General features: G+C 48.3%; 2 protein-coding genes across 5 annotated transcripts in view; one reads left to right on the top strand and one right to left on the bottom strand.

The window, feature by feature from the left end:
* The window catches only part of ABI3 (ABI family member 3), a 523,965-nt gene that overhangs the window by 59,179 nt on the left and 450,174 nt on the right, over positions 1–14,612 (bottom strand). The gene's annotated exons all lie outside the window — the stretch shown is intronic.
* Positions 1–14,612, top strand: part of FAM117A (family with sequence similarity 117 member A) — a 47,487-nt gene that overhangs the window by 18,544 nt on the left and 14,331 nt on the right. For both annotated transcript variants that reach the window (XM_066364489.1, XM_066364490.1), the window contains one exon: positions 7,875–8,044. In XM_066364489.1, coding sequence (XP_066220586.1) covers positions 7,875–8,044 — 170 coding nt within the window. The remainder of the gene's footprint in view (positions 1–7,874; positions 8,045–14,612) is intronic.

Below are 14,612 nucleotides of genomic sequence, written 5' to 3'. Positions count from 1 at the left end.
TTTGCAAAGGCCAAGTAAATTCCAAAGGAAAGCCTGCTCCAATCGGTAATTGCTAGTATTTTGTTTTAAGAATGTCGAAATCTTCCAGAACTCTTCAGAGAATTCAGATAAAAGGTGAAAAGTTCACCCCACTTCCTTTTCTTCTAACTGCAGCTTCTCGAGTATTGAACAAAATATCTAAGTAACTGCTGTCTACTCTTTCTACACACACGCACACGCATGCACACACAGGGATCACCCTTTTCCTCTGCTGATGGTGAAGAGTTAGTGTATTCCTAATTTTCCCTCACGATGACATCTGGCCCTTTCCTCCAGCTGCCTATAGATGTGGTCTGCAGCCCGAGGAGTCAGACATGCAGCCAGAAACGCTTTCCTTTGCACTACACACTTAAATATGGAGTCGGTAATGAATTGAGGACCTGCCTGAGAAGTTTTTCATGCAAATACAAATCTCATCACTGTTTTCTTGTTAGGTAATCCTTCCTGGTAAGGGAAATGTGATGTTTCTGTTTGTTTCTTCTTCCTTTTAAATCTGGTTTCTTCTCCCTGTTATGGTTGAAGTAAGCTATTGCTTCATGTTGAAAGAAGTGTTCAAAAGCCCAAGTTTAATTTTCCCAGCTGGGATGGATGGGGTCTCCTTGGGCTTTCCAAGGAGGGCTTCTAACTCTTGTACAGTCATTTTGGGGATTTCAGTTTGACCGCAACTTCCCTCCAAAAGCCACATGTCCCTGAGTTAAGCAATGAAGTGGTCCTGGAGCACAGGGAGCTCAGAAGCCTGCCTGCACCGCTCAATCCCAGCACATGTACTGAATGGGAAAACCGTGCTCTGGAAGCTGCTAGGAGGGACCTCTCCTACTTACTGCAACTCTGCTGCTGGGGAAATGTTTAGAAATTCTGAATCCCTGTTTTATACTTTGCTCCTGTCCAGATTAACACCTCCCCCCACCCAAATGCCTGACAGCTAGGAGATGAGACAGGGCAGGGCCTGCGCCCTCCATGTGCGAACCGTGTGCCCCGCCTCGGCCTTCAGGGCCACCCTGCCCCAGCCTGCTCATCCTTCCACAGTGAAGATCAGTGACTGAAGAAAAGAGATTGTAGAAAAATGTGTATAACATGATCTCATTTTATTAAAAATATATACGCATACATATGTGCATGAAGAGAGACCACCAGGACAGATGTATACAGTGGGGATGTGATCTCTGAGTGGGAGCATGCATGGCTTTTATTTTTCAGTTTTTTGTTCATCTGTATTTTTCTATTTCCTTCAACATACGTACGCTTTCTGTTATAAATAAGTTATTTTCTCTTTAAGAGGGGAGGCGAGAAAACTAGCACTAATAATGCTTCAAAGCCCAACGACATGAAAAAGTGACTCATAACTTGTTTGTTGGACCTGCTAGTAGTTGAGTTCTTGCCATGTGTGAGGTCTATCTCATTGGCTGTCTTTCTCCTTTTCTTTCTGTAGTCCTTGGGTATTTTGGGATCACTAGGCCTCAGGCTAATGGAGAGTGGGTGGAGTGTAGCCTTATTTCCCAGGCTTCTCTCTCCTACAGAGTGAAATACTCACACCCAGATGCTCAGTCAGAACCCTTTGGTCGGGGTCTGATTTCTCTCATAAGCTGCTAAGCTTCTACTCCACAGTTCACCTCTGGCCAAGCTGAGAAGGGCAGCGACAAACACCTCACCTCCTGTGTCATCTGCTGCCTTCTTCCCCTGACCCCTTCTTGTCCTAAGAGCTGTCACTGGTCTCCTTTGGGAACTGGGGGGGGTGGGGGGGGGGTGGCTGCTCTGGTCAGGCCTGAGCTAATTTCCAGCCAGCGATATGAGAGAACAGCAGAGACAACTTGGTGGTCCCTCTGAAGAGGTGTTGGCTGGGGCACCTTCAGGTGCTTGGGGATTGTATCACCCTTTTTAGCAGCTTCTTATCCCACTCCTCCTGGATTAGCAGTGTTTATCACAGAGCTGGCTTGCGGTGGGTGCTCAAAATCAGCTTACTGAAGGCATAGGTCTGCCCTGTGGTGTGCCGGGCCCGCTTGGCCACTCCTGGCTCAGTCTTATCTGCTGTTTGTGTGCTCTCCTCCCTATTGACTGTCCCCCAGTGCAGACACTTGACTACGGGTCCTCTGCACTCAGAGCCTCCTCTCCCCAAAGCCATAAAAATGCAGCAGTTGGGAGACAGGGCCAAGTGGCTCTGGAAGATAGCACCTAAGGCTTCTTATCTCCGGTGTGTGCTGTTTTGTTTTGTTTTTCCATTTGCTGTTGCCCAAGAACCAAAGCATCCGCTACTGATCAGCTACACGGTGAAATGGCCTGGCCCCGTGCCAGGGTGCTTCGCCAGGTGGTTGGGCCGCGGAGGCTGCTGCATGCGATGGGCCGATAATCCCCCACACTGCTGTAAACAGGACACTCCACCCTCCCGCAGCCACCCAGCCAGTGCCCCGGCAGCCTGCTGCTTTGTCACGGCCTGTCATGATATGGGCGTCTCTTCATAGATAGGAGAGCCGATTGTCTTCTTTTCCTCCCCATTTCCCAAATCTGAGAGGGTACTTTCCGCAAATGAAACCAGTTCAGCTTCCAACCACAAGCAACCATTGTGACTTTCAACACTCCCCTTGAACCATAGTCACACGGTTGCAGAGCAGATCCCACTCCCCAGATCTCCGGTATGCCCATGAAGGATAAGCTCATGCGTCCCTATTTCAACTACACTAACTTGTGAGTTTTCTTAGGGGCTGTTCCTCACTGAGGTAGGTCTCAGTGGGTAGCGCACCTGGAGTGCTGACCCCCAGCTGCCGATACCCACATCTACCGGCAGTTTTATTTCTTTCCCTGCACCATTTATTCCCGGTGGTGTCCATGCTGGGTTTAACTGTCCCCGGTAAAGGAAAGGACTTTGATACTGCAGGTGTGCACCTTTCCAGGGGATCGCAGTGGCTAGAACTCACTCTGTTTCCTGGGCAGTCTCCTCTTTCTAGGCTCCCTCACCTCCATCTTCAGCCCTGAAGGATTGTGGTGAGGGAGGGGGGGGAGGATTAAGTGACAACTGGTTTGACCTAATCTAGCTAATGAAGACTTTCAAGTGTATTTGCATCTCATCATCTGTTCTTATAGCATCCCTAACAGGGAAATTAGGCCGGATGGTGCTCCTGCTTACCAGATGGGAGTGCAGGCCCAGGGAGGTTATGTGCTGTTGGCTGCAGTCACATCACAGTGGGGGCAGAGTTGCAGTCAGAACTAGGTCCCTCCCATCTGAGCCCCAGATATTCGGGGAGCCATACTGCTCCAGCCGGTATCCCCTTAGAGGATGAACATGTCAATGTCTAATTTGGCTTTAGCTGGTGTTGCATTTGGGGGGAACTTGACACCTTGGCTTAGCCCTTAATTTTGGTGCCCAAAGTAGTAGGTGCTCCCCAAACCATTTGCGGTAAGGTTTTTGAAATAAGTGGTGCCTTTTTTTTCCTGTCAAAATCTAATTTTTAAGTGCCTCTCCCTTATTCATTTTCCAGGCATGAAGGAAACATTGCATTTTATAGTCTCCTCCAAGGGGCCAGGACATGCCAAGAATTTGGGGGTTTGGGAGGGGAGAGGTCCTTGCCGAGGGCTCTGAGACAGAAGGTAACTCTGTCATCTTGTGGCTGGCTAGGAGCTGTGCCAACACCCTGCACTAGGATGTGGTCACTCTAGAAATAGGGCTAAGGCCCAGCTGTCTCATTTAAGAAAAAGAAACTGAGGCAAGTTCTCTAGTTCAGTGAGATCCTTGCAGATTTAGCAGATGAAAGGGGTCCAAGGCCATTGGGTCTAGATTAGGATGCTTGGTTTTCCCCCACACCCTTTAGTATCTTTTACCCCTTTCTTCCCTGCCCCTCTTTGTGTATTTATAGGTTTTGTTTTGTTTTCTGGTATATGGAGGAGTAAATCAGGGCCCATGAAGTTCTCAGAGTCATTGTGAATAACTTTGGTCAGAGGTAGCTAGAAAGCACACACAGCTGACCAAAATGAGTGGTTGAAGTCTTACAGAAAATTCCAGGATTCTGGTTCCTCACTAGCCCAGGGAATGCTGGGAGTAAGGTATTGTGTCTGGTTGCTGCCTGAGATTGGAGTCTTGCTATAACTCATGAATGGATGGATACGAAAGGTAGTGGGAACTGATATAAGAGGGGTATGGTTTCAGTTGTCTCCAGGAGATAGCAGTATGCTTTACTCCAGGTTTCAAAGACCCAAACAAACCCAAAAACAGTCATTTCAGACCCCCAGACCAGGCCTACCAATCTCCTTCCCTGCAAAGGAGCCAAGGAGGCAGTCTTTCCTCCAGGTGTGCAGGCAGGTGTGCCAGCCGCCTCTGAGGGTGTTCCTCATGCAAGAGGGCCGCCAGCCCCATGGATTGACAAGGGAGGGAGGGGGCTTGGATTTAGATCCAGGACCACCTCTGACTGACTGGGTGACTGCCTCCAATCTGAGACTGGGCTTCTCTGTGCCTCAGTTTCCTTACCAGTCTTTCCCTAGCACCCTTGAGAGCTGATGGGAGAATAGAAGATTACACACCCACTAAAGAAGTCTGTGGGAATGGGGCAGAACTTGAGTACTGTGTAAACACAGGAGAGCCCAGGCAGCAAGTTCTGCCGAGGGGCTGGGAGAGGCATCTCCAGGAAATCTTTCTCCCCATCGCTTCTCTCCCAGTCCTGCAGTCGCAGCCCTCTTCCTCTGCACAGCGATGACGCAGCCATTAGGAATCGTGGTGTTCTGGCCTTTATGCTAGTCTTTTACTCATCTGCTTCCCACCTGTTTCTTTGCTGCTCTGTCATGTAATCTTGTAAACTTGCTTTTCTAGAGCCCCCGCGTTACCATGGGGCTCTTACAGACAATGTGGGAGGGCCACAGGGAACAGCATTCTGGTGTCTGACTTGGCTGCCGACAAAGGTCAGAAGCTCCCAGAAATATCTGGTTGCTGCTTTTTGATCTTAAGCACAGAATAGGAAGTAGTATGTGGTTGAAAAGCTAGTGTAGGAGATGCAGTTGCAACTTGAACCCAGCATGACTGTCATTGAGTTACTGTGGGTCTTTCTGAGCCTCAGGGAAGAAAAGAGACGAGCAGCTCTGGGGGCTTACTGGGGGGGGGGGGGCGTGGGTTGAGCATGGTTGTGCAGACAACTGGGAATTCATGGTATAATTAGAACAGTAAGAGTTTTTTCTTAATTTTATGCAAATACTGCAGAACTGCCAAATACCAGCCCTATGCTGTAGGCACTGGGAAGGGCACAAAGATAAATGAGAGACAGCCCTTGGCCTCAGGTTGTTTATTATCTAGGAGTTACAAATACTCATAATTCAAGAAAGAGGATGATAAGTACTAGAAGGGTACAAAGTGCTGGAGGAAATCTGAAAATCCTGAGACATTCCTTCCAGGGGACCCAGAAGGCTCTGTGGAGGTGGAGGCAGGCAGTTAGGCCGGTCTTGGTGGATGGATGAGATTTCAACCCCGGCACAAGTACAAAACCTCAGAGGAGGGAAGGCCCAGAACATGGGTGGGAAGCAGTGTGTAGTGTAGTTTGTCCAGGGCATGGAGACTTCAAAGCGCAGTGAAGTGTAAGGGACAGGTAAGTGGGACCAGAATATGAGGCCTTTGACTAATTTTAACAGAAATGTTAAGGTCTTTTAACAGGGTGTGTTATAGGTCAGTATATATTGATTTAGAGAGATGTTTATGATATAAGGCAAAAACACATTGCAAAATGGCATGTACAGTATGCTTTCATTTTTTATTTTAATGCAGGCACACAGACACGCAGAAGGCAAGGCCTATAAGGATAGTATTATCTCATAGTACTATCAGTGATTTTCTTTGGGCATTGAGCGTTGAGGTTTTATTCTTTTGTTTATATTTTTGTATAGCTTGACATTTCCACAATTCACACTTCCTATTGTAATTACAAGTCATTTTTAATTTGCTTTAAAGTAGAACATATTATATGATGGCTGAGGGAGAAGACTTAAAATATGCCAGGAAGTAGATAAAAACAGACTAAAAGTTGTCCAAGCAGTATTATTTATGATATCCAAAATGGAAAGGGAGCAACACCCCTACCCCCGCAATGTCCAATAACATGGGAATGGCTAAGCAAACTCCGGTATATCCGCCTGGTAGAATACTATGTAGTCATTAAAAATGGCAAACATGTAGATTGTTGATACTGAGAAATGGGTATATGAAGTGGATAGAACAAAGTAGAATACACATTTCATATTGATTACAACTATGTCAAAATATGTAAATACTTAAATGGATCTAGAGAACATTGATAGTATTTTATTGTGGTGAAATATATATTGCATAAAATTTACTATTTAATAATTTTTTATCTTTAGAACTCAGTGGCATTAAGCACACTCACAGCGTTGTGCAATTATCATCACAATCCATTTCTAGCTCCCTTTTTTTTTAATCCCAAGCAGAAACTCAGTGCCCATTAAACAGTAACCCCCAGTCCTTTCTCCCCCTAAGTCCTTGGTAACTTTTATTCTACTTTCTGTCCCTATGAATTTGCCTGTTCTAGGTACCTCATATAAGTGGAATCATAGAATATTTGTCCCTTTGTGTATTTTATTTCACTTAATAGAGTGTTGGAAGTTTCATCCATATGGTAGCATGTATCAGAATTCCATTTCTTTTTGAAACTAATATTTCATGCATTATATGCCACATTTTTTGGTCCATTCATCTGCCAATGAACACTTGGGATGCTTCACCTTCTGTCTATTGTGAATAATACTGCTGTCTGCATGAGACTATAACTATCCCTGAGACCCGCTTTCAATTCTTTGTTTATATACTTAGAAGCAGAATTACTGGGTCATATGATAATTCTATGTTTAACTTTTTGAGGAACTGATAACCTGTTAGTGTCTTTTTAAATGTATAGCTCTTCAAGTTTATTTATACCTACAATCCCTAGTTCCTTTTGCTGTGCTGAATGCGCACATGAATTATCAAGGGACTAGTACAGATGGGAAAGCATTTCGCTCTGTTAAAGGAAACAGCCTTATAGATCTTAAGTCAGTAGTGTTTTGACTGTGGCCATGGAAAACATGGTGCACCCAGATGATTGAAACTTATAGATGATTCCAGAACCCTTACATGTTATCAAAAGTCTCAGCTTTTACCTTCTCCCAGAAAACTTTAGCCAAGGTAAAAATAAGGTGAACGCATTTATCATTGCTTTATTTTTGTCCCATTTAGCCAGATGTCTGAGATAAGAGGAGAAAAACAAAAAGACTTGGATATTTCACTGAGCTGATCCCTCAGTTCTGAATAGTTGAAAGTCATTCCTTTTCGTTCTCTTTGTCTCAAGCACCTAGGTTCCCTGGGGCTAACCAGTCCTGAAGAAAGTATACAGAGACCTTCAGTTAGTTGATTGAATTTGTGTAATGCTTAGGAGCCCCCAGTGAGTGCTGGAGGGAGGGAGAAGGGCCGGAGATAAAAGATGGAAGTAAACTTGGTTTTTGTCTACTTAGAGTTCCTTCTCTAATGATGGGAAACACCTGTTCTCAGGAAACTCAGTATGGAGACCTCGGAGTTCACAGTTCATAGTGCAGTAGAAATAGGATAAAGATGGAGGACAAGTATAGAAAGTCACCCCAGTCCAAAGTAAAATGGTGTCAATTGTTTCCAGAGATAAGAGCCAGCTGGTTAAGTCGGGAGAGCTCCTTACAGACTGACTGTACGTGGTTTTATGGGTGCCTTCAAATTCCTTTAGAAGGGGGTGGGTACAGGTGAAGAGGTGGCAGTCAGGTGAGGCTTCCCAGAAGAGAGAAGGTTGGTTTCCATGTCTCTGTCCACCATGCTGATGTTAGGGGCATGCCGTGCTCTCTTCCAGCCAGTGTCCCGTGTTCGGTGGCTCCGGAAAAGCCAGTGTGTAGGCCTCAGCCACCTCAGGTCCGACGTACCTTCTCCCTGGACACCATCCTCAGCTCGTACCTTCTGGGCCAGTGGCCACGAGATGCTGATGGGGCCTTCACCTGCTGTACCAATGACAAGGCCACCCAGGTAATGCTCTCTCCTAACTGGATAAGGGATAAGGATGGGGGAGGGCTGGCTGAAGATGCCTTTGGCCTACTTACAACTCCCAGTCCTTGAAATTATTTGTCCTGGGTTTTGGCTGTCTGTATTCTCCATGTAGCTTTTTATCATCTAATGTTTACCAGCTTGGTTTTCTTTGTAAAGTTACATGAAAATGAGTTTGCATTCCACCTGACTGGTGGGAGAGAGAAGTCGGTTTGGCTTGTGTATTCATGTGTGGGTAAGCAAGAGTTGATTTTGGAATTTATTCTAGCTTTTTAAAAAAATAAAATTTACCGGCCCTGGCTGGTTGGCTTGGTGGTGGGGCGTCGGCCTGGCGTGCAGGGGTCCTGGGTTCGATTCCCGGCCAGGGCACACAGGAGAGGCGCCCATCTGCTTCTCCACCCCTCCCCCTTTCCCTCCTCTCTGTCTCTCTCTTCCCCTCCCGCGGTGGGGCTCCATTGGAGTGGGGATGGCCCGGGTGCTGGGGATGGCTCCTTGGCCTCTGCCCCGGGCCCTAGGGCCCTAGAGTGGCTCTGGTCGCAGCGGAGAGACGCCCCGGAGGGGCGGAGCGTCGCCCCCTGGTGGGCGTGCTGGGTGGATCCCAGTCGGGCGCATGCGGAAGTCTGTCTGACTGTCTCTCCCCGTTTCCAGCTTCAGAAAAATACCCCTAAATAAATAAATAAATAAATAAATAAGATTTACCTTGCTAACATTAAAGTGGGGCCAACATTCAGTTGAGCTTGCATCCCCCAGACAACTGGAAGAGGTGGCCAGAAAGTGTGCTGAGCCAGGGTCCATCTCACTGGAGCATAGGGGTGGGAGGCTCTCAGATAATGGAGAGTTGATCCCTAGCCGGCGGTCCAGTCTGGGATTTCAGGGGACCCACTGGAGTTCTGGGGAGTCCATGCCCCCTTTTTTTTCATGACAGTCTTTTCATGAAGAATCATAAGCTTGGGCCCTGGGGTAGCTAAGTTGGTTAGAGCGTTGTCCCAATATGCCAAGGTTGCAGGTTTGATCCTGGTTAGGGCACATACGAGAATCAACCAATGAGTGTGTAAATAAGTGAACAGCAAATTGATGTTTCTCTCTCTCTCTCAAAATAAAAATCATAAACTTGGAATCACTGCAGATCATCTGGCCCATTTGTCAGTTTTTGAATAAGATAATGTTAGCCTAAGCAAGAAGTCATTTCATCTGTGAAATTATGCATGGATATTTCTTAATCTGATTCAGGACTTCAACAGTCTTAGCAGTTATGTTGTTAAATGTCAGATCTCCCTTTTGATGCATTTTAAAGCCATTCCTGTTCAACTCCAGAACAAATGAGTTGTCCTCAGGAAGGAGGATACGTGCTCAGAAGCAAAGCAGAGTCCTGGGGGTGTTACTAGGCAAATGAACTCTTCCTCTGCAAGCTGGGGAATGGAGGACATGTGCCCGTCTGCCTGCCCGTAGGTGGAGTGATGGCCAAGTGTGACCGGGTTTTGTGCACTCATTTCACCCACCTCCTCTTCTGAACACGTCACATCACCTCTTTCTTTTATTTATTTTTTTAATGAGGTCTGTTTTTAAGTGTTATTAGTGAAAGTTTGAATGCCCAGTACTGTTCTTGGCATGTTGAAGTGAAGAGTAAGGAAATGAGAACAAGGTTTGGCCTCGGTGAGTCTGGATGCCAGTTCCATGAAGGCCAGTGAACAGAGAGCCAGGGGAGGAGGTGGGGCCAAATATCTGACACATTTCAGAGGAGGGGAATTCTCATGGGAATACCCTACCTTGAACCTGCAAAAATTTACTGCAGTTGAAATCAATTGCTCTCTTTAGATCTATGAACAGAATGTGAAGGGAAAACACACTTCAGGTGGCAGACAGAGTAGGTCTACTTCCTGGGAGCCCTGAGCACTGTTGTTCCCTGTACCCTTTGAAAAGGGTAAATAGGATAGGTTATGGTCCCCCCTCACAGAACTGGAGCACACACCCCTTTCTCTTTTGATAGGAGTGTTTAGCCTAAATAATGTATGTAGTCAAGGAAGGCTTCCTGGAGGAGCAGGACTTGAGGTTGCATCACATGTGTAACCTTACAGTTGTATCCCTCTTTGCTGAATAGCAGGCTTCCATGTAGCCTGTCTCTGTCACTCCTGTTGCCGGCCTTCTAGGAAGCCTCTAGCCCACCTCTCAAGCAGCATTCCTTTGTCAGCTCAAGGCAGGGTCAGCCTCGGATGTTCCCTGGGCAGGATTGAGATGCCTAGGCTCTAGGCTCTGTGTGGCTGCTCAGGCTGCAGCTGCAGGCCAGATCTTTTATGTAACAAGTCTGGGCTTCTTGCCACAGCAAGACAGAGGTCAGCAATGCGCCTCCGTGGGTCTGGCAAGGCCGAGCTGTGCAGCTTTCCTCTTCTGCCGGGATGGGCTCCAGCCCTCGAGGAACTCTTAGCAACCTGTCAATATTGTGGCTGCAGTCAAGAGGTGGGAGAAGTCTGATCAACATAGGCATCCAAACCAAAATATGTCCTCTGCCCATCTTTCATTCCTGGCCTTCTGGGAATTTTCTGCTTCTAGGTTTTGGGCTCCATTCAAATTCCTGTTTGAGTCCACTGGCCAGGCACAAGCTATTTCTCCCACACTGATATTACACCACGACGACCTGAGGCTCTCCTGGCGTCTCCCTCTGGGCATGGGTATATCACCCAGAATGTACTGGAGATGAGGGAGAGTTTTTACTGGGGAGATGCAAGGGAGTATGGGAAAGAGTAGAGGAAAGGTAAGGAGGTGGGATCTAGCAAAGTCCTTGAAAACATTTAGACTGTTAAAAATAGGCCTGACCAGGAGGTGGCACAATGAATAGAGCATCAACCTGGGATGCAGAGGACCCAGGTTCAAACCCTAAGGTTGCTGGCTTGAGCGTGGGCTTACCTGGCTTGAGTGTGGGCTCACCAGCTTGAGTGCAGGGTTGCCGGCTTGAGTGTGGGATCATAGACATGACCCCATGGTCATTGGCTTGAGCCCAAAGGTCACTGGCTTGAAGCCCAAGGTCGCTGGCTTGAGCGAGGAGTCACTGGCTCAGCAGGAGCCCCTGATCAAGGTACATATGAGAAAGCAATGAATAACTAAGGTGCTGCAACAAAGAATTGATGCTTCTCATCTCTTTCCCTTTCTGTCTGTCTGTCTCTGTTTGTCCCCCACCCTCACTAAAACAAACAAACAAAGGAAATAGATTGATGCCCTAAAGTACTCTCAATTTTTTGAGCTCTAGGTAGCCTCTTCCCAGTCCTATCCCACCTTCTGCCCTTTCTCTTCCAGCCACAGCAGTATAGTGCGTCCGCTGTATCTGGCTGCCCTCACTGCTGCGCTCTTCCTTCCCCCGTACCACCTCTCACCCTCCCTCCCCTACTGCAGAGCCAGCAGCCAGAGTGTGGGTTCTGAGATCCCATCAGGCCTGGCATTCCTGGGGGCCTGCCTTGTCATAAAGTCAGGGAGCCATTGTTCAACTCTCCTCTCTGAACCACCTAGAGCAAGCAAGGCCCCTACCCATTCCAACCAAGTCTCAGACCTGGGCAGCAGACACAAAACACCTGCCATTTAGATAGCCAGTCATGCTACATCCTCAGGGTTTCCTCACAATGCAGATGATGGAGTGAATAGCTCTCTGCTCTTGAATATGGTAGGTTTCCAATAGCCCTAGCCCCCCTCCCTGGGCATAGCTGTGTTCTAGGCTCTTAGCAGGCACCGAGTATAGCACAGGTAGTCCCCAGGCAGTTCACAGTCTGCCATGGAGAGCTGGGTTACCCAGGTACTTTGGGCAGGGGAGGAAGAGAAATAGACAGATCTTACTTGGGAAGTTGGGTTCTAGGAAGGAGAGGAGGTGCATGAATGTGGTCACTGGGGAAGGAGTGCTTTGGAGCGTCTGCATGTTCTGAACCAGGACGAGCAATGGGAGAGGGATGACCAGGTCTCGCAGGGACCAGCTTGGTGAGTAAAAGAAAGAGCTCACGTGCAGCAGGAACTGGATGCAGAGTGGCCAGCCAGGGAGAAAGAGGAGGGCTTCTGCGCAGAGGCCCTGTTATCCGGAGGACTTTGTCAGGATTCTCCAGATCAATCTGAATACGTTGTTCCCTTTCTGAACCACCTTTCCCCTAGGTCAGCTGGTAAATTGGAACTGGCCGCCAAGTGCTTCGGGTTGGTCTCCTAGCGGCCGGGCCGGGCCAGGGCGGTGATGACACCACATGCCAGTCGCAGTCACCCCTCTCCCTTCTTGCTGTGCAAAGCATCTGAGTCTTCTTATACTCCTCTGGAGGGAGGAAGTGGTCTCACCACAGCTGGAACGACTGTTTGAGCAAAGTTCCCCTGTTGGTGTTCTCATCCTGCAGACAGGTGGGCTGCTGGGCGCCTGCTCTACCTCCCCACCACTGCCCTCTCCTCTCCTCATCCCCATCCCCACTTCCTCTGCATGCTCCAGGTGAGCCTCCATGGCAGACGCTTTTCTTTAGGTCTAACGTACCCTTTGGGAAGAAAAATAACTTCAGTCCTTGACAAACCTTATGGAGTATCCTGAAGGCCGGAGGCAGGGTGGCATGCTTTGTTTGGGAAGACTTCCCTTTCTGTGACTTGCCCTACCTGTGTAGCATCTTCCTCCTTTTCCCAAGTCAGTGCCTCAGCGTTTAGCGATGACACACAATTCAGTCTGCCCATCACAGCCTTCCTTTGTGGGTGTGGGGGCCTGGGCACAGCGCCTGTTTTCCAAACTGGTGAGCAAGACCAGTTGTTCAGCATATGATGTGACAACAGTGCAGAATGTTTGAAAATGGGTTCATGATGGAAAATGTGAGGGTTGCCTAGTCACCGGAGAGCCGGAGATGGTGGCCTTGGCCACCTGCAGCCAGAGTTCTCAGAATCGGTCGGCAGACCCCCCTCAGAGTCTTTCCTGTCTCTGGCCAGAGTCCAGGGGGGCCGAGTCCCTGCTGTACTTCATTTCAACACATAGTAACTGACCATCTGTCTCAGGCCAGGCGCCTCACTGCCCCATGCCTTCGCACAGGTATACCTGGTTATGTTCCCAGGGCCCAGCTGGGCTCTGCCAGTATCACTGGGGACAACATGACCAGGACTCTTTCTGTCTCAGAGTCCAGGCAGAAACTCAGCCCAGTTGGGGGCAGAGGAACAGGCTGTGTTTGGGAAGGTTATTCATACCATTTGGCCCCTGCCTTCTTGTTCTATCAGGCTGCTTTTCGGAAATCTCTTCTCTGTCCCCATGCCCTGTTATGCTTCCACATATTGCTCTGGAATCCCAGGATCCCAGGCAAGTTCTGGTCTAACCCATATTCAGTTTTGCATAATCCGAGCATCATTTGCACAGTTGGCTAAAGTCAATCATCATGACTAGTAAATAGCCCTGCTTTTCCTTCAGCTGGTCCCCCAGGGCCAGGGTGTTCAAACAGATCTGTTCCAGTGCATGAGTCCTTTTGACAAACATGACTTTGGCCTGCTGAGCTCAAGCTCTACCCTGCTTCCAAAGGAACATCTGGAACAACTGTTTACAGTGCTGTCATGCAGCATGGCTTGGTCCCTGTTTTGCCATGAAGGGTCCCTATTTTCTTTGAACGGTAGCCTTCAATAGCTGTGACTTCTCTGTTCTCCAAGGAGACCTCTGTGGTGAGACCCTGAGAAAGAGAGGCTTCTACACCCAGGGGCACTAAAAATAAGGGCAAGGTATGGTTTCCGCTCTTGACTTTCCCAGTTCAGTTGGAGGCGCCAAAGACCACACTTGTGCACAGGCCTGCCTTAAGAATACTCAAGGCCAGCCCTGGCCGTGGCTCAGTGGATTGCATGTCAGCTTGGTGTATTGGACATCCTGGGTTCGATTCCTGGTCAGGGCACACAGGAGAAACAACCATCTGCCTCTTCTCCTTCCCCTCCCCCTTCTATCCCTCTTCCCCTCCTGCAGCCAGTGGCTGGAATGGTTCGATCTTGGCCAGGGGCCTTGAGGATGGCTTCCTTGGAGCACCTCAGCCTCCCGCATTGCTCTGACCTGACCAGGCGGTGGCGCAGTGGATAGAGCGTCGGACTGGGATGCCGAGGACCCAGGTTCGAGACCCCGAGGTCGCCAGCTTGAGCGCCGGCTCATCTGGTTTGAGCAAAGCTCACCAGCTTGGACCCAAGGTCACTGGCTCCAGCAAGGGGTTGCTCGGTCTGCTGGAGGCCCATGGTCATGGCACGTGTGGGAGACCAATCAATGAACAACTAAGGTGTTGCAACGCGCAATGAAAAACTAATGATTGATGCTTCTCATCTCTCTCTGTTCCTGTCTGTCCCTGTCTGTCCCTCTCTCTGACTCACTCTGTCTCTGTAAAAAAAAAATAAATAAATAAATAAAATAAAATAAAATAAAATAAAGAAAGTTGCTCTGTACTCGAGCTTTGGCCCCAGATGGGGTTGCTGGGTGGATCCTGATCAGAGCGCATGCGGGAGTCTGTCTATCTCCACTCCTCTCACCTAAAAAAAAAAAAAAAAAAAAATAGAATACTCAAGGCCAGCATGTAAACAGCTTCAAACACAGCATAACCTA

This window comes from Saccopteryx leptura, chromosome 2 (assembly GCF_036850995.1).
Source record: "Saccopteryx leptura isolate mSacLep1 chromosome 2, mSacLep1_pri_phased_curated, whole genome shotgun sequence".
In the NCBI taxonomy this organism is placed as follows: Eukaryota; Metazoa; Chordata; class Mammalia; order Chiroptera; family Emballonuridae; genus Saccopteryx; species Saccopteryx leptura.
Note: the sequence above shows the minus strand (reverse complement) of the source record. Positions and strands in the feature narration are given on the sequence as shown.